Here is a 23,493-nt window from a genome sequence, read left to right on the forward strand (position 1 = left end):
CCCTAAGCTTTTCCCTCATAATCAGAGCATCGCTGATTATCTAAAGAGTGTCCTAGTACTTCCCGGGGACTACTCTGAGGCCCTCCTTTCCGACGTGGGGATGAGCCCCTCTTGGAGGCGTCGTGGGAAAATGACGGTGTTCTTATGCGTTGTCGACGGTGAGTGTTTTACTCTTCCTCTTTCCTTCCTCTTCTTTTTCCCTGATGCTTTTTGGTGACTAGCGCTTCATGTTCTGGCATCCCCAGGTGTTGAATAATCTTTGTCTATGGATCAGGCTTTGCGAAAGCATTACCGGGGTAAACTGGAGCATCATGAGGTGGATCTGGTTGAACGCCTCCTTCCGCCTCGTCGAATGGACCAGCTTGCCTTAATCGCCGCCCCTTCTGTCCCTCCTACAGGTGAGTCAGCGCCAGAGACAAATCCTATGCATGCCCACCCTGTTTCAGCTGTCATGCCTTTGGGCGGTACTCGCTCCCCTTCCATGGAGAGTAGTGAAGACAGCAAGAGGGTATTATTGCCGATTTCCGGCGCATGCAAGCAAAGAGGAAAACTGTTTTGGTGATGGGTGAGAGGATTACCTGTGCACCCAATGCTGCCAAAAGAATTCAAACCAGGCGCAACTTCTCCCGTCTGTTGAATTCTATTGCTTCCATGCCGACTGGTGTGGTTGTGATCCCTGATGACGACGTTCAACAGTCCGAAGCGATCGATGGGGCGCGTGACCAGCCCATTGTTTCATCTGTTTCTCTTATGCCTGTTCAGAGTGCTCCTCTTGTTTCGATGAAACTTTCCCCTATTAAGAACTCTAGTGATCCCGACCAGGTCCCAATCTATTCAAGCAGTGTTATTGGGGAGAGTTCTATTAAGTCCCCTATCTTTACTCCCTCTTGGAACCTTCACAATGAGTCCAGGTTATCTGTTCGTGCTAACGCTCTTGAGTTTTCCCGCCATGCTTTCCCTCTAGCCGCGGTTTGTGATATGGAGGCCATGGGCAGCCCTGCCCTTGCCCATAACATGGCTTACACCGCCGTGCAAGCCATGTTTTATCTTGTCACGGGTTCACGATGCATCCAATCCCTTGGCAAGATGGAGGCCACACGTACCACGTGTGAGCCACGCATGGTAGGGTTGGAGCGTCGTGTTGCTGAACTTGGTGGGGATCTTCAGCACTCTGAACGAAAATATCAACTCCTTGCTTCTGAGAAGACTGCCCTTGAAGATGCTAGAACTGCTTTAGAGGCCAAGGTTGATTCCCTTTCCCAGGTCAACGAAGGTTTAATGATCCAAGTTGAGAGCCTTGAGCGTGACGCCGCCGGTCATGACAAGTTAGTTGTCGCCTTGCAAGCAAATGTCGATGCCTCTCGCCGAGATTTGGATTGGTTAGTGTAGGTAAGTGTTGTACGTATCGTTGATAAGCTGATCGAGCATCGAGGTTTCTCAAATGATATAAGTCTCATTCGACATGCTGCCTTTGTTGCTGGGGCTGAGTCCGTTCAGAAGGCGACTACTGTTGTTCTTGATGTTAGTGTGAACGAGGCTCTGCTATCATTTGCAAGTATGGACCATGCGTCTTTGTTGGGGCTGGGAGATTTGGATATTGGGGGCCTCCAAGAATTGTGTGCTTTTTCTGGCTCGGAGGATACTCCGGAGGGTATGGTGGTTCAAGGGGAGGAAAATATGCAAGCGGTCCAAGGTATTGTTGGTGAGGGTGGTCAGGGTGTTGAAGGTGATGGTGATTGTAACATTGGTGTGAGTGGTGAGAGCCCTAGTGGTGATGCGATGGGTGTAGTAGTGGGATTGGCTGGGGATGGTGGGAATGATGGTGATGAAAAAAAGATGCTCCGGCATCATGTGCTACCTCTTCTGGAGCGTGAAAAAATGTTGGTGATGAAGAAGACGCTCCGGCGTCATGTGCTACCCCTTTTGGGGCGTGAAAATGTTCTTGTTCCTTTGCTTTGCTTTTGTTTTCTGTGTTGTTTTTTTTGTTTGATGGCTTGTTGTTTTGTTATGCTTCTGGATGCCTACTTTTGTTTGCTTCATTTGGGCATGTAATGAATGGACTTTGCTAAATATTACTTCTTTAATTGCATATGTGACGATGTTTGGCATATTAGATACCAAGTTGTATGCTCTAAGCATTCATTTTACCCCTATTAGTACCTCAATGCACTGAGCATTCTATTTCGCCCATATTGTCATTGATACGCTGAGTATCAAACTTAGGTGCTCTAAGCACCCAATTATTAAATCCAATGCATCAAATATTTGGACATTTTGTAATAGCTTAATACACCGAGTATTAAAATTTAGTACATTGACCGTTTATTTACACTGATCGTGGGCTCTAATACACTAAGTATGATGATCATATCACTAAGCATGAAATCAAGTACACTAAGTACTTAGGATGTGGTACGCTGAGCATGACATTGGGCAACACTAAGTGGCCGGGTCTGCTTTTCGCCCTTTTGTTAAAAGAAAAACTTCTTCAGGTTCCTGGCATTCCAGGTTCTTGGTATTTGCCTTCCTTCCATTGTTCCAAAACATATGCCCCATTCTGTTTTGCCTCTATAATCTTATACGGGCCCTCCCATATTGGACCCAATTTACCATGGGGTTGGGCTCGGCTTGCTTCATTCTTCCTTAACACATATTTGCCCACTCTGAATGCTTTCTCTTTTACCCTCTGATTGTAGTATCTTTCCAGTGCACGCTTATAAGTGGCCTGGCGTATCTTTGACTTCTCGCGCCTTTCTTCTAGGATGTCCAGATTCAGCCTCGAGTCCTGGGCATTGCTCTCCTCATCTGCGCTAACCGTCCTTAGCATGCCCACCATTGTATCCATGGGGAGTATAGCCTCCGTCCCATATGTTAGGCTAAATGGGGTCTCTTGTGTACTTGTTCGCGGAGTTGTTCATTTGCCTCTGGGTGTGCCACCGATGTGGCTGACTTATCCCTTTATTGGTGCACTATTCTCTGAAAGGGTTTTCAACAAATTATAAACCGTTGTCACTGACGAGTATCTTAGGTGTTCCAAACCTTGTCATGATATTCTTCCATACAAATTTTATCATGTGTCTCCCAGATATGCATGCTAGTGGTTCCGCTTCAATCCACTTTGTGAAGTAATCCACTGCCACCACCATGTACTTTAACTTTCCGAGTGCTTATGGGAACGGTCCTACAATGTCTATGCCCCACTAGTAGAATGGCCATGGGCTGGATATGTTATGCAGCGACACCGGTGGATTTGCTTGGACCGGGGCGTAGGACTGACATTCTTCACATTTCTTAGTCAATCCCATTGCATCATGGTGCACAATGGGCCAGTAAATTCCCATTCGAAGTACCTTACCTGTTAAGGCTCGTGCTCCTTCATGCGCACCTGCCTGGCCTGCGTGCGCCTCCTGCAACGCTTCTATTTCCTTAGCTTGGTCCACACATTTCAACCATGGCGTTGTGAAACCTTTTCGATACAGTTCCCCGTTTATCAGTGCGTATGAGGGCCCTTTTATGCGTATTTTCCTAGCTTCGCCATGGTCGTCTGGTAGCACTCCCCTTTGCAGGTATTCCATAAATGGTGTCATCCACGTGGGCCCGGTGGTCGTTAAGGCATTTACTTGTCGCTCATCTATGCTTCTTTCTTTGAGTACTTCTACTAAGACTTTCTTCCACAGATGATCAAAACATGTAGATGCCAACTGACTTAGGGCGTCTGCCCTTCTATTCTCACTTCGGGGTATTTGCTTGATCATGAACTGTCTTAAAGATTGGATCAATTGCCTTATTATTCTCACATACCTCTCTATTCTTTGATCTCTTGCCTCAAAACTTCCATTGATCTGATTCACAGCTAACCTCGAATCTGTTAAGGCCGTTACAACCTTCGCACCCATTTGCTTAGCTAGGCATAGTCCCGCAAGCAAGGCTTCGTACCCAGCCTAGTTATTTGAGGTATGGAAGTTGAAACGAAGAGCATAAGTCACTTCCTCTCCCTCTGGGCTAGTCAAGATTAGGCCCGCCCCCGAGCCTTACCTAATGGATGCCCCATCGGTGTACAATGTCCATGAGTGGTTATTAGCCGGGACTTCCTCTACTGCCCAAATTCCTTCCTTGTCTGAGCCTCTTTCGTCTGGGATCTCAAGCAGAAAATCAGGCAATGCTTGCCCCTTGATACTTGTCCTTGGACAGTATCTTATGTCATGTTCCCCCAACTCAATTGCCCATTTTGCTAGCCGGCCCGATGTCTCCAGCTTGAGTGATATTTGTTTAATGGGGCAATTTGTTAAGACCTCGATTTGGTGTGCCTGGAAATAGCGCCTCAAACATCGCGCTGCGTAAATGAGCGCCAAAACTAACTTTTCCAAGGTAGTGTAACAACGCAAATTTTCAAATAAAATTTTCATTTAAAATAAAGTGATTTTACTCAACCAATAACATTTATTCCATGTTTCACATCAAATACATATATAAAAATCCCCAAGATCTCAAATAGCAGCAGTGTGTACGCATCATGCTGGCGCCTTCCCACGGTCCTCGCTAGTACCTGAAACACATACATAACAACTTGTAAGCATAAATGCTTAGTGAGTTCCCCGGTATACGACTTACACATATACGCCTTTCCAGGCCCTGACCTTCCGGTCCACAATACATTGCCTTCCGGCCCATAACATAATCGCCTTCCGGCCCGTAACATATTGCCTTCCGGCCCGTAACATATTGCCTTCCGGCCCATAACATATTGCCTTCCGGCCCGTAACATATTGCCTTCCGGCCCGTAACATATTGCCTTCCGGCCCATAACATATTGCCTTCCGGCCCATAACATTTACGACACATAATACATTTAATCTAGCTCACATAGCACATATATCATACATCATACCTGACCTTTCTATCACATAACATATCGCCTTCCGGCCCGTACAAACATACATATCATGCATAGCAACTACCTTTCTATTTATAGCATAAATAACACATATCATATTCGACCTTCCGGTCTCACAGTCAAACCCTTCCGGGTGTAGTATAGTGAGAAGACTCACCTCGTGGTAATGAAAACTATCAACTCTTGAAACCACTCGCACTCGATCCGCCGATCCGCAGACTCCCTATAATACCATATACCCTTATTAATACTCTTATCATCCAAGACAACTGACCCTAAGAAATTACATGCAGGTCAACTCTGGTCAACGGTCAACTTGACCGGACTCGTCGAGTGCAAGGGCGACTCGACGAGTCTATACGTCCTCCCCAACTTTCCCTGTTGTTCCCTTTCTACTCGTCGAGTATCCCCCTTGACTCGACGAGATCCACGTGGAAGAATCGCGGGGCCACCCCGACTCCACTCGCCGAGTCTGAAGAACAACTCGGCGAGTCCCAGTCAATCTTCAAGCCACTCGCCGAGTCTGCTCATTGGACTCGGCGAGTCCATGGCATACAGTCGATCAAACTGCTTCCTGAAATACGTATGGTCCCGAAATGCACAATCATGGGACCTTCTGGACCTCTAAACATCCTATTACTGGGTTACAAACGTTTGGATAACAATATAATAATCCATCTAATCACCAAATGGGTTTCATAAACCCTAAATTCGTGCACACATCAATATAGTAGAAATGATCCGAAATATTACCTGAATAACACCCTCTCTGTGTCCCCAAACCTCAGAACTCGATCCCCTTGATATTCCTTTGGCCAAAACTCTTCTTCTTCTTGCCTAACAAATTCTTCAAGGTCCCAATAGCCTTCACTCCTGCTCTAGAAGTCCACAGACGCTTAGGGTTCTTCTCAATCGGCCAAAAGACGGACAATGACGGCATATGGGACGTTATATACGATCCAAAACCAAACGGCTAGGGTTTCTGCTGAACAGCGTCGACTCGCCGAGTCCATATCTGGACTCGTCGAGTCTAGTCGCGAACCCGCGACCAAGTCTGCGGTCCTACTCGGCGAGTCTGGCTCCAACTCGCCGAGTCCCTTCCTAAAATGCCCCAAAATAATATTAAAGCAATACCCGAAATTCCGGGCTGTTACAACTCTCCCCCACTAGAACTAGACTTCGCCCTCGAAGTCTCACTCCGCGAATAACTCCGGATGTTGCTCCCGCATCTCACGCTCCGGCTCCCAAGTCATCTCCGATCCTTTCCGGTGTTGCCACTGAACCAACACCAGAGGTACCTCCTTGTTCCGCAGAACCTTGATCTTCTGATCCCTGATAGCTACTGGTCTCTCGGCGTAATTCAGGCTCGCATCCACCTGAATATCCTCTAACGGAACCACTGCCGATTCATCAGCTATACACTTCCTCAACTGTGATACGTGAAAGGTATTGTGAATCTGCCCCAACTCTGCTGGCAACTCTAACCGATAACCTACTCGACCTACCCTTGCAATCACACGGAATGTACCTATGAACCGGGGCCCCAACTTGCCCCTCTTTCTGAACCGAACCACTCCTTTCCAAGGAGAAACCTTCAGGAGAACGAAGTCGCCAACCTGGAATTCAAGCTCGGACCGGCGCCTGTCCGCATAACTCTTCTGTCGGCTCTGGGCGGTCAATAACCTCTGCCTAACCTGCTGAATCTGCTCGGTCGTCTGAAGTACGATCTCTGTACTGCCCATCACTCTCTGTCCCACCTCTCCCCAGCAAATGGGAGTCCGACACCTCCTACCATACAACAACTCAAAAGGTGGCATACCAATGCTCGAATGATGGCTGTTGTTGTAGGAGAACTCAGCCAAGGGTAAATGCGCATCCCAGCTACCCCCGAAGTCTAACACACACGCTCTAAGCATGTCTTCCAATGTCTGAATCGTCCGCTCGCTCTGACCGTCTGTCTGGGGATGGTATGCGGTACTAAAATGTAGTTTAGTACCCAGCTCCTCATGGAATTTCTTCCAGAATCTGGAAGTGAAACGTACATCACGGTCTGAGACAATCGAGATCGGCACTCCATGCCGAGATATTACCTCTCTCACATATAACTCTGCCAACTTCTCCGCTGATGAACTCTCGCTAATGGCAAGGAAGTGTGCACTCTTCGTCAACCTATCCACAATCACCCAAATTGCATCGACTCCCCTGGCGGTTCTCGGCAATGTGGTGATGAAATCCATAGTAATCTGTTCCCACTTCCACTCGGGAATCTCCAAGGGCTGCAACTTACCATGCGGTCTCTGGTGCTCGGCCTTAACCCTACGGCAGGTCAAACACCTCTCAACGAACCATGCGACGTCTCTCTTCATACAAGGCCACCAATATTCCTTCCTCAAGTCCAAATACATCTTCGTAGCACCGGGATGGATCGAGAATTTCGATCTATGAGCCTCCTCCATCAAAGTAGTACGCGTACCGCCCATGAATGGTACCCAAATCCGACCTTGAAACGTCAGAAGTCCTCGTCCATCCTTAACGAACTCTGAAATTAACCCAACGACCCGTTCTTTCTTCTGCATCTCGGATCTCACAACTTCGGCCTGCGCCCCACGAATAGCATCCAATACCGGAGTCATCACCGTCAGTCTCAGACATACATCTCGCAATGGAGTGCTCTCCGCCCTACGACTCAATGCATCGGCTACCACATTAGCCTTGCCTGGGTGGTATAGGATCTCACAGTCATAATCCTTAACCACGTCCAACCATCTCCTCTGACGCATATTTAGGTTGGGTTGATCCATCAAATACTTCAAACTCTTATGGTCCGTGTATATAGTACAACGAACCCCATACAGGTAGTGACGCCAAATCTTGAGAGCAAACACTACTGCCCCCAACTCCAAGTCATGCGTGGGATATCTCGCCTCGTGAGGCTTTAATTGCCTCGATGCATAAGCTATCACATGGCCCCTCTGCATCAACACTGCACCCAGTCCCGAAATCGATGCGTCGCAATATACAACAAAATCTTCCATCCCTTCCGGGAGGGCTAATACCGGGGCTTCACACAGTCTCTGGCGTAGTGTCTCGAAGGAAGTCTGTTGCTCGGGTCCCCATGAGAATGTAACACCCTTCCGGGTCAATCTGGTGAGCGGTACTGCGATCTTGGAGAAGTCCCTAATAAACCTCCGATAGTACCCCGCCAACCCAAGGAAAATCCTGATCTCGGAAGGTGACTTCGGTGCTTCCCAACTCATCACTGCTTCCACCTTGGCCGGATCGACCAATATCCCTGACTGATTAACAACATGTCCAAGAAATTGGACCTCCCGCAACCAGAAGTCACATTTGGAGAATTTTGCATATAGCTTCTCCGACCTCAGTACCTCAAGGACCTCTCTCAAATGTCCCTCATGCTGCTCTCTAGTTCGCGAATACACTAGGATGTCGTCGATAAATACAATCACAGACCGATCCAGCATCGGCCTGCATACCCTGTTCATGAGGTCCATGAATACTGCCGGGGCATTGGTGAGCCCGAAAGGCATCACCACGAACTCATAATGCCCATACCGCGTCCTGAATGCTGTCTTCTGAACGTCCTCATCCCGTACTCTTACCTGATGGTACCCTGATCTCAAATCGATCTTGGAAAACCAAGATGCCCCTTGCAACTGATCGAATAGATCGTCGATCCTCGGTAACGGATAGCGGTTCTTGACCGTCACCTTGTTCAACTCCCGGTAATCAATACACATCCGGTGTGAACCATCCTTCTTCTTGACGAACAGAATCGGTGCTCCCCACGACGAGCTACTCGGCCGAATAAATCCCTTCCCCAGCAACTCCTGGAGTTGCGAGGACAACTCTTGCATCTCTGGAGGTGCAAGACGATAAGGCACCTTCGCAATAGGCGCAGCCCCCGGAATCAGATCGATACCAAACTCCACTTGCCTCGCAGGAGGTACTCCCGGCAACTCCTCGGGAAAAACATCTGGAAACTCACGCACCACTGGAACCTCCTCCACTGTCCTCGGTCTCTCGGAAGCCTCCCGCGTATCCATCACATACGCCACAAAACCTTTACATCCCTGCTGTAGGCATTGCCTCGCCCTAGCGGCCGAACAAAAAGCTGATCCTGAACGGGTACCCTCGCCGTATACTGTAAGAACTCCCCCACTAGGGTCTCGTATAATCACCAGCTGGCGCTCACAGTCGATGACAGCGCTGAATCGGCTCAACCATTCCATGCCCACGATGACACAGACATCCCCCATCGCAATAGGAATTAGGTCAATCGGAAACGCAACCCCGAAAATCTCTAGTACGCATCCCCGAAGAACCTCCGTGGCACAAACCACCCTCTCGGCCGCTATAGAAACGCTCAGAGGCCGACTTAACGGCTCACGACTAATGCTGATATACTGACTAAAAGCTAAAGATACAAAGGATCTACTCGCACCCGAATCAAATAACAGTAGGGCAGGCATAGAGTTCACAAGAAAAGTACCTACACATACATTAACATAAGCATAACATTTCGACTTTAAAGTAAATACGTGAATTACAGCATACCTGCCACAACATCGGGCGCAACGCGGACCTCCTCCGCAGTCAGCTGAAAGGCTCTCCCGCGAGCCCTCGGGGCCTCGACCTTCACCGGTCGGGTCTCAGTAGTCCTGGTAGTCGGTGTAGATCCCTGACGAAGCTGCGGGCACTTGGCCTTCCGATGGCCTGTCTGGTTGCAGTGAAAGCAAACCATAAACCCCTTAGGGCAATCCCTGGCAATGTGTCCCTCCTTACCACACTTGTAACAACCACCAGCTCGACACGCCCCCTCATGACTCTTGCCGCACTTTCCGCAAGTGTGGCCCTTCGGACCTCCCATCCTCGAATCAGCGGACTTGATCCGCTTGGCTGCCGGCTGAGACTGAGCTGGGCGCCGATCCACCCGCCGAGACTCGGCCTCCTCCCTGGCCTGGGTCTCCAACTCGATCTCGCGCTTCCTGGCGTTCGCCTGAAGCTCAGTGAAAGTACGATAGGTGGAGTTTGACACAAACTCCCGGATATCCCTCCTCAGAACGCCTAAATACCGGCTCATCTGTGACTGCTCCGAAGACACCAGCTCTGGGCAGAACATCGCCCTCTCGTGAAACTTCTGTGTGACCACCGCAACGGAATCAGTACCCTGCTTAAGGGTCAAGAACTCCTGAGTCAACCGTTCCCTCTCCACTGGGGGAACATACTCGTCCCTGAACATCTCAGTAAACCTCTCCCATGTCACCGCTGTAATCTCCGCCAGAGTGAAGTTCGCCGTCACGAACTTCCACCAATCCTTCGCTCCCAGACGGAGCTGGTTCAAGGCGAACCGTACCCTCAGATGCTCCGGGCATGAGCAAGTGTCGAAGCACCCCTCAATGTCGGCGATCCACCTCATCGCAGCAATCGGGTCCTGCGTCCCATCGAACTCAGGGGGTTTCGTGTTGCTGAATTCCCGGAACAACAACGAATCGCCCCCCTGCGGCCTGGCAGCGGCCACAGCTGCGGTAGCGGCAACGGCTGCAGCATCAGTCAGTGCGGCGTACCGCTCCTTGAACGTCTCCATCAATGTGGTCTTAATAGACCCAAACATCTCCGGGATCTCGGCCCGGATCGCCGCAGCTACCTCCTCCTGGATCATCTGACGAATATCCTCGTCACTCACGGTGCTCGAACTCGCCCCATGACGTGTGATAACCATGATGTCTCTGAAATACAACATAAAATTATTAGAGACTCCATCAAGTACTATTGTACTCGATAACGCAACCCTACTCAATCTCCGATATCCAGGGATTCTTACTTGGGTCTTCCACCGACCCGGTGCCTTCGGTAGTACGGGCCCAATACTATCGACCACACCGTATCAGTATTCGTCCCAAATCTTCCTCCCCAAACCCCGAATAATGAGTACTCTACTTCTAGTATGCACTATCTACTTGCACGCTGCCGAATATCTCATATAAGTAATCTCCCTAGACTAAGGCATCACAAAACAGGCCATTCTAGTCCTATCATGTATACCTAGTCTTCTAGCATGCATAACAATTCATAATTCAGTGCATAACATAACATTGTAAGGTATTCTAGGGATCTTTACCGTTCGGGCGCTGGCTGATCGTACACACTGCTCCGTTCTTGTTTACCACTTTACTATTTATAAAAATTTATGTCTTTTTTTTAAAAGATTTTTCCTCAAATCCTCGGTTTGAGTTCAGTTACACCCGAAGGTACACCCGAATCCCTCAAACCAAGGCTCTGATACCAATTGTAACAACGCAAATTTTCAAATAAATTTTTCATTTAAAATAAAGTGATTTTACTCAACCAATAACATTTATTCCATGTTTCACATCAAATACATATATAAAAATCCCCAAGATCTCAAATAGCAGCAGTGTGTATGCATCATGCCGGCGCCTTCCCACGGTCCTCGCTAGTACCTGAAACACATACATAACAACTTGTAAGCATAAATGCTTAGTGAGTTCCCCGGTATACGACTTACACATATACGCCTTTCCAGGCCCTGACCTTCCGGTCCACAATACATTGCCTTCCGGCCCATAACATAATCGCCTTCCGGCCCATAACATATTGCCTTCCGGCCCGTAACATATTGCCTTCCGGCCCATAACATATTGCCTTCCGGCCCGTAACATATTGCCTTCCGGCCCGTAACATATTGCCTTCCGGCCCATAACATATTGCCTTCCGGCCCATAACATTTACGACACATAATACATTTAATCTAGCTCACATAGCACATATATCATACATCATACCTGACCTTTCTATCACATAACATATCGCCTTCCGGCCCGTACAAACATACATATCATGCATAGCAACTACCTTTCTATTTATAGCATAAATAACACATATCATATCCGACCTTCCGGTCTCACAGTCAAACCCTTCCGGGTGTAGTATAGTGAGAAGACTCACCTCGTGGTAATGAAAACTATCAACTCTTGAAACCACTCGCACTCGATCCGCCGATCCGCAGACTCCCTATAATACCATATACCCTTATTAATACTCTTATCATCCAAGACAACTGACCCTAAGAAATTACATGCAGGTCAACTCTGGTCAACGGTCAACTTGACCGGACTCGTCGAGTGCAAGGGCGACTCGACGAGTCTAGACGTCCTCCCCAACTTTCCCTGTTGTTCCCTTTCTACTCGTCGAGTATCCCCCTTGACTCGACGAGATCCACGTGGAAGAATCGCGGGGCCACCCCGACTCCACTCGCCGAGTCTGAAGAACAACTCGGCGAGTCCCAGTCAATCTTCAAGCCACTCGCCGAGTCTGCTCATTGGACTCGGCGAGTCCATGCCATGCAGTCGATCAAACTGCTTCCTGAAATACGTATGGTCCCGAAATGCACAATCATGGGACCTTCTGGACCTCTAAACATCCTATTACTGGGTTACAAACGTTTGGATAACAATATAATATCCATCTAATCACCAAATGGGTTTCATAAACCCTAAATTCGTGCACACATCAATATAGTAGAAATGATCCGAAATATTACCTGAATAACACCCTCTCTGTGTCCCCAAACCTCAGAACTCGATCCCCTTGATATTCCTTTGGCCAAAACTCTTCTTCTTCTTGCCTAACAAATTCTTCAAGGTCCCAATAGCCTTCACTCCTGCTCTAGAAGTCCACAGACGCATAGGGTTCTTCTCAATCGGCCAAAAGACGGACAATGACGGCATATGGGACGTTATATACGATCCAAAACCAAACGGCTAGGGTTTCTGCTGAACAGCGTCGACTCGCCGAGTCCATATCTGGACTCGTCGAGTCCAGTCGCGAACTCGCGACCAAGTCTGCGGTCCTACTCGGCGAGTCTGGCTCCAACTCGCCGAGTCCCTTCCTAAAATGCCCCAAAATAATATTAAAGCAATACCTGAAATTCCGGGCTGTTACAGGTAGGATAGTTAAGCTCAGGGCCCTGCAATGCCCTACTGACGAAGTATACCGGCCTCTTCTCTCCTTCCATTTCTATTGTCAACACTGAAGATATTTCTTCGTTCGAGGTCGAGAGGTACATTTGCAGTGTTTCTCCCGGAATGGGACTGGCCAATGTGGGCAACTTGTGCAGCGCTTCCTTAATCTTTTGGAGTGCCGCCTCCGTTATGGCCGTCCATTGAAAGTTGTTCTTTTGAATGCAGCTTTTTAGAGTATGGAATAATGGCATAACCTTGTCGGCGGACTTCGGGATGAATCTAGTCAGAGCCGTGAGTTTCCCATTCAGACCCTGCGCGTCTCTGAGAGTGCCTGGAGGCCGTGTCTCCATAAGTTTGTCTACTTTAACTGGGCTGGGTTGAATGCCCTGTTTAGTGACATAATACCCCAGGAACTGTCCTTCTTCTACTCCAAACGTGCATTTGGATGGGTTCAATTTCATTTTGACCCTTTCTAGCATACAAAAGGTTTCCTTGATGTCTTGCAACATTTTGTCTTCATGCGGGCTTTTGATTACCATATCATCGACATACACTTTGATATTCCTTCCAATTTGTTTGGCGAAAATCAATTCGACCAGACGCTGGTACGTGGCTCCCGTGTTTGTTAAACCGAAAGGCATCTTAGTTATAACAGAAAGTGCCATGATCTGTGTAGAAAGCCGTTTTCTCTTCATCCTCCTTGCTCATCAAAATATGGTGATATCGTTTATATGCATCTAAAAAAAACTTTAGCTTGAACCCTTGTAGCGACTCTACTTTTTGGTCGATCTCCGGGAGGGTATAACAGTCCTTAGGACATGCTTTGTTTAAGTCAGAAAAATTGATGCACATGCTCCATGACCTGTCATGCTTGCACACCATAACCGGATTAGCGATCCAAGTTGGGAAAACTACTTCCCTCACAATTCCGGCCTCTGCCAGTTGAGCCATTTCTGCGTTAATCGCCCTGTTGCGGTCCCCCCTGAACCTTTTTCTTCTGTTTGACTTCCTTTGTACCTGGTTTGATCTTGAGCTTATGCTCGATGACCTTTCTATCCACACCCACCACGTCTGTAGGAGTCCACGCAAACACATGTTTGTATCGCTTGAGCAGGGCAATCAATGCTTCTTTCACATGACCTGGGAGATCATGGCCAATACCGACCGATTGATCGGGATGTTCTTCGTTGATTACTTCCTTTCCTTTTGTAGGGTCATTCCACGGCTTCTTGATCTCCTTGGCTATCTCTGCTGGTTGCATGACCGTAAAGCATTTCAATTCTTTAGGTGGGGTGGCAAGCACTGTGGCCGGACCAGCTGAAGTGTCAAATTTCATGATTTCATGCATGGTCGACAGGACCGCTCCTAGTTTTAGGAGTGCAGTCCTTCCTTGGATGATGTTATGCTCCGCTGAGTGCCGTATAACGACGAAATCAATCGGGACCGTCTTCTTTCGTTGCTTGTCATGGCTAGTTAGCGTCAGGGGGAGGTGAATTGTGCCTAGTGGCCATAGGCTGTGGCCAATGAATCCGACCAGCCTCCCCGTCGTAGGTCTCAGGTTGTCTTTCCAACGATCTGGGAGACGACAAAAACAGTGCTCATAGATTGTGTCTACCAAACTCCCCGTGTCGACATAAACTCTGTGTATTGTTACATTTTTTATGGAGGCCTGGATTACCAGTGGGTTATCGCCTCTCCACCCCTTCGGCTGGGGGTCTTGCGCAGAGAACGTGAGTATTCGTGCTGGAGGCCCGAAACCCCATTGGCTAGCAGATTGTTCTTCCCTATTTCTTTTGTTACGTATCATGAATATCTCCTTAGGTTGAGCCCCTTCTCGAGACGTGCTTTTGGCGTTTTCGGCGTCAAACTTGGCACGCAGGCTCCGTGCTATCTCCACCAGGTCTCCTTTGAGTTGCTTTTCTTCTATTTCCTTCTTGAGTACCGAGCAATTAGCAGTATCATGGGTCTTGCTTTTCTGGTACTCACAGTACCGGCTCTTGGGCGTCTTGGCTGGTTGCTGTTTCTCTGATACCGCATACACATCCGGTCGACGACTCCGCCTGTCATCCCTAATGAATGGTCGAAATCGCCCCTAAGGCCTTCTTACTTGGCCGAAGTGTCTACTTCCCCCGCGAAAGTCCATGTGACTTGGGTTGTGGCGAATGGTCGCCATAGCATTTAGATATGCCTGCTTTGCTGCTTCTCCTTCTTCTTGCCGCAAGTATCGTTCTACCCTCTCCTTTAATTCGGCCCTTGTCTAGGGTTTCTTACCCATGAGCTTTTGGGATAACGGGCCTGGTAAGAGTCCCCACGTGAATGCGACGACTATGAGTCCCTCGTCGTGTCCTGGCACATCTAACGTAGCATTTATGAACCTTCTGAAGTATTCTCATACAGTTTCACCTTTCTTTTGCTTGCAGCCTATTATAGAGTGAGAATCTCCTTTGTACTTATGCAATTGCATAATGTTAGTGAGAAATAGGTATTTGAGATGAGCGAAGTTGGAAATGCTTCCTGGATGCAACGTCTTGAACCACGTGCTCGCATTGCCGTCGAGAGTCATCGGAAAATATGTACACAAAAACCTCTCATCGAGCTTCAACGATGTCATCGTCCACTCATACGTGTCGATATGGCTATCCGGGTCAGTGGTGCCGTTATAGGTTTTGAGTGTTGGCAGTTTAGCTGTGTACGGTATTTTGTAATCTATAAATTCCTTGACGAATGGAGAGGTAACGCTGTGGGAGAGATAATCTTGGTTTGGGATGGTTGATACTCCTTGCGGTTGGGGTTGACGGTTTAAAATGTATGATGACGATGCATGGTAGCCTGGATTTGGACCGTAAAAGGGTTGTTGTTGGAATGGCAACTGCAGGGGATAGCCGGAAGGGAAAGGGTGCACCGATGTTAAAGGGTTAATCGTTGAGTCCTGCTGCAGGTTATGGTTAGAGGCGGTGGTAGTCCAGCCCATGTACCCACCATAAGGTAGATAGGCGATGTATGGGCCACCATGGTTTGTACCAGTGGCGGTAATGAAATCGTTGGGCACGGTCCAACCGATATCTGGTGTAGCGGTGGTAGCGGAAGTGACAATTCGATATTGAGGACCTGGCTTGATGGTTTGGTGATGGGTGCTGCATTGGTGGCACAAAGAGTTGTGGCATTTGAAAGGATGTGGTTAGCGGTGGCCTCGTCGGGGCAAATCTTGGTTGGTGGGTTGAAGGTTGCGAGGCGGTGTCGGTGGTTATTCCTGGGGTTGTTGTGGTTACTGTAGAGCTTCCCTCGCCTAGGGTTGCTCTGTTGGCCGTCGTAGGCGGCGGTGTTTCATCCAACGTTGCCATGGAGCGTATGGGAGTAGTCTGACACCCTCTGTGTCCATCACTGCCGTCGAACACCATTGATCTTACAGAGTTGTGCTTTCAGTTTGTGTTCTTTGTCTCACAAACGGATGGTGCCAAATGATGTGACCTTGAAGTTGGCTCAATCGGTGTTGCATAGCTAGAGTCTCTGCCATCTCTGCAAGATTACAAGGAAGAAAGGCCGTCAGCCGTTTCCCGGGAGGGCGCTCCCAGAAGAACGCTCCAACGGTCAAGTTAGAAGGTTTCTAGGGTTTCTTGGGTATGTTCTTGAGAGAGAAGAGCTTACCTCTTGAATCTGAGAGTGTATCCTTTTATACCTAGCGCGCTTGCCCAGTCCGTACTAGACAAGATCGCTTTGAGGAGACAAGATCAGGGGCGCTGATTGGAGGGTCGTGCACCTTCAACCGTCAGGGAGCTCTCATTGGCCCTGGTGATAATGGCCTGATTCTACTGTTTGTCTCCTGACCGTATCTTTTGTCTTGGAGCTAGGAGCATTCCTTGGCGGGCGTGAGTTTTTAGTCGGGACAACAGGAATGCCTCTTGGCGGGCGTGAGCCCTTCGCCTGGGTATTCTCTTCCTGGCAGCGCTGGCGGGCGCTGAGCCTGCTGGTACGCTAGGCTCTTTAGCTAGGCGCGATTCTGTCATGCCGTCTTAGGCACGTCATCAAGGATCAACATGTTTTTAGGATGGTAGGGTGTGATAGTACACACTAGCTCAAGACAGATTGTTGGAGTTTTAATATTACATTGGTTTATGTTTTCTTGAATTTGGGATTTATAACTATTAACAAATTTTGAATCGATCTTGGGGTATGATTTTGAACTTATTTTGAATAAAAGATTCAATTTTTTGTATTTATGTTGAAATGGTTTTGAACTTATTTTGAATAAAATATATGATTTTGTTTATTTATGTTGTTTTAAAAAGTTCATATTATTGAAATTTTGGGAGTTTACAAGTTGATATCAGAGCTAGGTTGAATGAATCAACCTCACTTACGTGAGTTCCAAACTCAAGTTTGTGGCTTGAGAGTTATTTTTAAAATAAATTTTATAAAATTAAACAAAGTGGTTTGGGAAAGGTGATCAAAAGTGCAGTGTGTACAGTTAGTCGGTTCTAGAGGAAAAAGGCAAAGCGTTCAAAACATATTTATTGTTCTCGGATATAAGATTGTATTATGTATGCTAGATACCCTGATTTTTCACATGCTATGTTGGATGCATGTTATGTGTGCTATTTGGAATTTTTGCTTGTATATGTAGGTCGTTAAATGAATGCTTTAGGTTGTATGGAATATGAACTAAATAGACTTAGAAAGACTAATATAGCATGGTGTGCGGCTCTTGTTTGAGTCCAACCGTTCTGGTGCAGAATATTTTATTCGAGTGACTATTTGGTTATACGATAATGCATTCATGAGATGACATGTTAGGACTGGTGGAGACTACATGTGATGTAGAGTAGCAGGGCAAGGTGGTTCCTACGAATCTAGGAAAAATATAGCAAATGCCAATATAGAGTGGATGTGATAGAATTACTTGTTATACTAACTTCTTAAATGTAGAATGCTTTGTGATTTTAGGAATTATTATTAATATTTATTAACTATTGAACAAATACGTTAAATTGGATGCCCTAAAATTTGGTAGCCTTAGGTTGTTTGGTTTAGCTTTACTGTGCAATTCTTGTTTGAGTCCAACCATTGTAGTGTGGGATCTCTCAGTCAAAAGGCCACCTAATTCTAGTTGCATGCATCAATATTCAGAAGGTAGTTAATTGGCATTAATGGGAGTTTCTGTCCGGTAGGATAGTAGGGTAGGGTGGGAGTCCTAGTAAACTATGAAGAGTGTTGGTATGTGTTAGTACGAGCATATTGTTAGAATTGTCGGTGATAAGTGACTTGGTTATTTTGGGATGGACCTTGGAGTAGGCATGGATAGGTGTGGAAGATAGTATTAGATCTCCTACTATTGAAAGTATAGGATCCACACTCGAGTCAAGAGAAGTCACAAGGGAATCCAAGGATTTGATTATGATTTGCTAAGCATATTAATAGTGTGTTGTACATCATGGTAATGTTGGTCCATTCAATTGGGAATGATGATTAGGGATACTGAAGGATTCGTAGATAGAGAATAGTATAATGATACTCCTTTAGATAGGTGGTGAAGAGTTATATTTATATCAAAAGAATGTTGACTACACAACATGGAGCTAAGAGCTCTGGGATTGGCTCAGACAACACGATCCTACGTAATTGGATTGCTACTGAGATGTTATAGGACCTTACTAGAGGAGTTATTTGGTATCATTAGACAAATCAATAATAGTTTGGTCGCTTGGTTCGAGGAGCGGGTTGCAGTTGTTTAAACTACCGATAGGATATGGAGGCATCTCAGGATAGAGAGCTAAGTTTGGAGACATAGCTGGGAAACAAAACGCGGTCATAGGGCTCGACTCTGTTAAAAATTATAAAAAAAAGTTTGTCATTGTTGTGTGAAGAACTGGAGGTCATAAGAACCACACTTGATGGGAAAGAGAAAATGTGTTGATACTTATTTGGCGGATCGAGGCAATTCAGAGAAAGCTTATTAGGAAGTGGTCAAGTGGATCTTGTGACACTTGAAGGGAACACTTGATGCTTTTTTGGTGTTTGTGCAAATTCACGACATACAACCTTGGTTGGATTGATAGACATGGACCATGAAAGTGATCTGTAACTAAGAAGATCATTGACGATTGGTATTGTTCACAGTCTTCTTTTGAAGGTAGAGAAACCTATCATGTTCTATTAAAGGTTATAAATTTAAAATTCTGGTTACAAGGAGTATCTAGAAAACATGGTTTTGGCTCATGAAAGCCCAAAAGATGAATCTATGAAAGGTCAATTCCATTCAAGGGGCGGGCGGGGGGGGGGGGGGAGGCGGCGATGATCCATGCATGGATCATGAAGGCCCAAAAGGTGATGGATTATTGATTCTAGTGGGTTAGAAGGTGGTTTTGGCTCAAAGGTTAGGTTGTGCATGGTAACCACCAAATTGAATTAGGGTTGTATGAAGGCTATGACAACACTTTTAAGGTTTCATAAGTGCTAAAACATGCTACTCTTTGCCTCATAAAGCCTCCTAGCCATTTTTGACATTCTTTAGTGGATTAGGGTTTCACTTTAATGCTTCTTATGGCTCTTTAATGGAGCATAGACGCTTTTTTTTCATTCTCAAGTGTCTTGGATGTTTTTTTGTGTTATTTCAAGAGTTTTCGTTAATTTTCATTTACTAGTTTTAATGAGTAGTTGGTTGGTTGGCTTGTAACCACCAAGTTTGTAATAAAGGTTTCATATAAAGCCAAGTTTATGCATGGAAAAAGTGATAGACGAATTTTAATCAAAGAATCCTGTTGTTCACTTTGAATTATTTTCGTAGTTCACTAATTATCATTTTTTGGATGTGATCCTTCAGTTGATCGAATTCAAACTAATAGCTCTTAGTTTGTCTTTAGAGTTACAAGCTATAGGTTTAGTTTGTTTATCAAATCTATCCTTTTATTGTTTTTGTCTCAACCACTATTCAATATCAATACAAAACAACCCATACACACATCATAAGTGGTATTAGAGAGAAAATTCCTGCCACGTTTTATTGATTTCATGCTAAGCTTTTAGCCAAGATTTGTTGTCCAGAAGTTGCTGTCCAAAAACATGTTACGTAAGTTACTTATTGAAGAAGATGAAGAAGTAGAAGAGAACACCTACATCTATAATGTTGAATTCTTTTATGAACCAAAATTTGACCAATTTTGCAAATGGGCCATAGGATGAGGCCCCATTTTAAGAGTTGGGCCCAATTTGGAAAATTAGGCCAAATATGGGCCTATATATTTGGACCTTTTGGATCATGGATTTGTAATTGGGCCTTGGCCCAAATTAGAGAAACGGAAAAATGGACTATTACCCTATGTTGAACCCTTAGTCAAGATTGATAATCCAACTGTTGATTAGTGCTCAATTATTGTGATAGTTCGAGATTTTTGGTGAGTCAGCAGTCGGAGGTTTACAGTTAAGTTCGACATTGTGAGGTGAGTTTTCCTCACTGTACTAAAGGGTCAAAGGCACCAAGGCCGTCCCTTTGGATTGTTATCCTGATTATAGTATGCTTGTATGCAAGTATGATCTGTTAGATCAGTATCCTGGAAGATAGGATGTTGTTATGATGTTATGATATGTTAGATTGTTATCGTGGTAGATAGGATGTTGTTATGTTGTTATGATTTGTTAGATCGATATCCTGGTAGATAGGATGATGCTATGTCTAGTGGTTTGTATGATATGTGCTTGTTTGTTGATTTTTTATGTGTTATGAGTATGTTGACATATGTGTGTGTATGGTTGGGTTGAGGCGGTCCGGCTTTGTGTTGAAGGCTAATAGACCCAGGGCGGCCCATAAAGACTGAAGACCCTACGAGGCGATCTAGTTAGGCCGAAGGCCTGGTGAGCGGTTTGTATAGGTTGTATGCCCTGTGAGGCGGTCCAAATGTGCCAAAGGCTCGAGAGCAGTCTAGATAGGTTGTAGACCATGCGAGGCAATCCAGTCAGGCTGAAGGCTCAGTATGCGTGCTGTATGTTATCTGTTTGGGTGTTGGTACTTTGGGGGAAACTCACTAAGCTTCGGGCTTATGGTTTCAGGTATTTCAGAGGATCGCGGGAAGGAAAAGGCTTGATCGTGCACCTCCTCATGTTTTATGTTATGATTTATGGGAATTACTCTGATGACAAACTATTTTGAAAACAATTTGTAATAAATAGTTTTTTTGGATGTTTGAAATAGTTTAAACGTTTTGTGTAATTTATGGTTGTTACAAGTTGGTATTAAAGCCTTGGTTTGAGTGAATTGGATGAACACTCGTGTGAATTCAATCTCAAACTAAGGAAAATATTTTCAAAATGATTTTCAAATGGTTTTCAAATTACTAAAGGAGGATGCAAAGTGTACAATCAGCCGGAGCCCGTAAGTACACCCCAATATACCGTACTGTTATTTTATATTATGATATGTTAGAACAACATGCTAGTGATAGGATAGGGATCTTTAGGAATTGCATGATAGAATTGTATGATTACATGATGCCTGATAGCCTAGGGTTTTCCTTATATGAAATTGACATCAGTACTATAGTTTCTTAGGGTATGCATCATGGTTGTATATAACTAAGATCTTATAGCCTGAGAATGTTTAACTTGGCCTCTTTTCATGTTCTGTTTTGATGAAGGTCTTAGGGTAGGATCGGATATTCGAATATCTATAGGGTCTAGTGTTATGTATGACTAGCATACACTAGTGCTGTAGGGTTGGTGGAAGTTTCATGGATTGTGTGGGGTCAGTCAGCTAGTTGTGAGATGTTTACACTTCCTCTAGGAGTGAGGATTGAGTTCTCGCCGATGCTTATGTACATTGCTAGGGCGCTGTGATGATCCTTGAGGTAAGTATGTGTAGGTGTGGAAGGTAGTATGGGCCCGTACTAGTGAAAGCAGAGGACCCATACGCGTAGCAAGGAAGTCACATCACCTAGGGTTTTGTTGGGAGTTGGGTCCCTGTTATTTATGCGGAGTATTTGATATCTTCCTGGTGTATTCTCAGTATGGTGGTTATGAGGCGATTTGAGACCAGATACGGGTCAGGATCAGGAGCCGGCAGTTAGGGCGGGCCAACATTGACAGAGGATCGTGTTAGGGAGATCATTCGCGAGGAGGTGATTCAGAATGACTGGGGCCAGATCTTGGAGATATTCAGGTCTATCAAGACCATGATAATAGAGTACTTTGATGATAGATACACAATCATCACTGAGACTACTGCTGCTACGGCCTATGCAGTTGTGGCAGCTGCGAGTGTTTCAGTATCAAGACTTCGATAACACGAAGCCCCCGACCTTCGATGGAGTTCAAGACCCGATTGTAGCCATAAGGTGGCTATCTGATGTGGAGGGAGGTTTTTTCACTTGTTCCTGCTCTACTGACCAGAAGGTCAGGTACGCTCTGAACCTGCTAAGGTCCGGAGCGAAGGGTTAGCCGAGATTGGTTACTGGGTCATATTTTGATGAGCAATGAGCTGCAGTTGCATGGGATTAGTTCAGGGAGATGTTCCACACTCGCTATGTTCCCAAGGTTGAGCGTGAGAGGTTGGCTCAGGAGTTTTTGGATCTGAGACAGAGTACAGAGTCAGTGACGGAGATCACCTGAATGTTTACCTAGAGGGAGATGTTTTTCCTGGAGTTTGCTTCCTAGTAGGCTTAGACGACCCGTTATCTGAGCATGCTTAAGACTGACATCAGACAGTTCATTTCTATCCAGCATTGTGATACATTACTGGTGTTACAGGAGGCTGCTAGATGGTGTGAGTTGGGGATCGAGCTTCAGTTGAAGGAGCAGCGGCAAGCCCCGACAAAGGCGTAGCCGGTATCGAAGTGACACAAGGTCGCTGATTCTAGGACAGGAGGTCAACGTGGCCGCACTTGTGAGAAGTACGGGAAGGTTCATTCTGGAGCATGTCGATATGGTAGTGGGTGCCAAAAATATAGCAAGGGGGGTCATTATGTGAGGGACTGTCGCTAGTCCGCCCCTGCTCCGAATATGAGGATATGTTATTACTGTCATCAGGTTGGCCATATTAAGGTCAACTGTCCATTGCTTGCTGCCAAGATGGCACAGGCTCCCACGCCGGCTACTTTACAGATCACTGACGGGAGTCAGGGTAGGCCGGATCACCCGAGGGCTCGGAGACGCACTTTCCAGCTCACTACCAAGGAGGTTAGGACAACACTAGATGTGGTGGTTGGTATGTTCCTATCCTTTTATCTTATTGATTATGTTTATTCTATACTCATATGTCTTTACCTATGTTAGGTACGTTTTAGTGAACTCTTTGCATGCTATTGTATTGTTTGACTCGGGGGCGATTCGGTTATTTATCTCTTGATCATTTAGCAGAGGGTTTGGTTTGCCATTAGGAGAGCTAGAGTGTTCGTTGCAAGTTTCCATTGCCAACGAAAATGGGGTATCTACTTCATCAGTTTATCGGGGTTGTGATCTAAAGATATTCAGGGTGTCCTTTTAAGATTGACTTGATTCTGATTCCCATAGGGGATATTTGAGTTATAGTGGATATGGACTAGATGAGTCGTTTCGGGGCCATGATCGACTGCGAGGGTTAGCGTGTAGTGGTTCGAACTCCAAGTGGGGGAG

At 46.1% G+C, this 23,493-nt stretch overlaps 1 protein-coding gene across 1 annotated transcript; it reads right to left on the bottom strand.

The window, feature by feature from the left end:
- Nucleotides 1-3,200: 3,200 nt before the first annotated feature.
- LOC145089443 (uncharacterized) lies at nucleotides 3,201-3,896 on the bottom strand. The gene has a single exon (XM_079027880.1). It carries the CDS (start codon nucleotides 3,894-3,896, stop codon nucleotides 3,201-3,203), a length of 696 nt encoding a protein of 231 aa, XP_078884006.1.
- Between the last annotated feature and the right edge of the window lie 19,597 nt (nucleotides 3,897-23,493).

Source organism: Lactuca serriola, chromosome 2 (genome assembly GCF_051521515.1).
Source record: "Lactuca serriola cultivar US96UC23 chromosome 2, Lser_US96UC23_V15, whole genome shotgun sequence".
In the NCBI taxonomy this organism is placed as follows: Eukaryota; Viridiplantae; Streptophyta; class Magnoliopsida; order Asterales; family Asteraceae; genus Lactuca; species Lactuca serriola.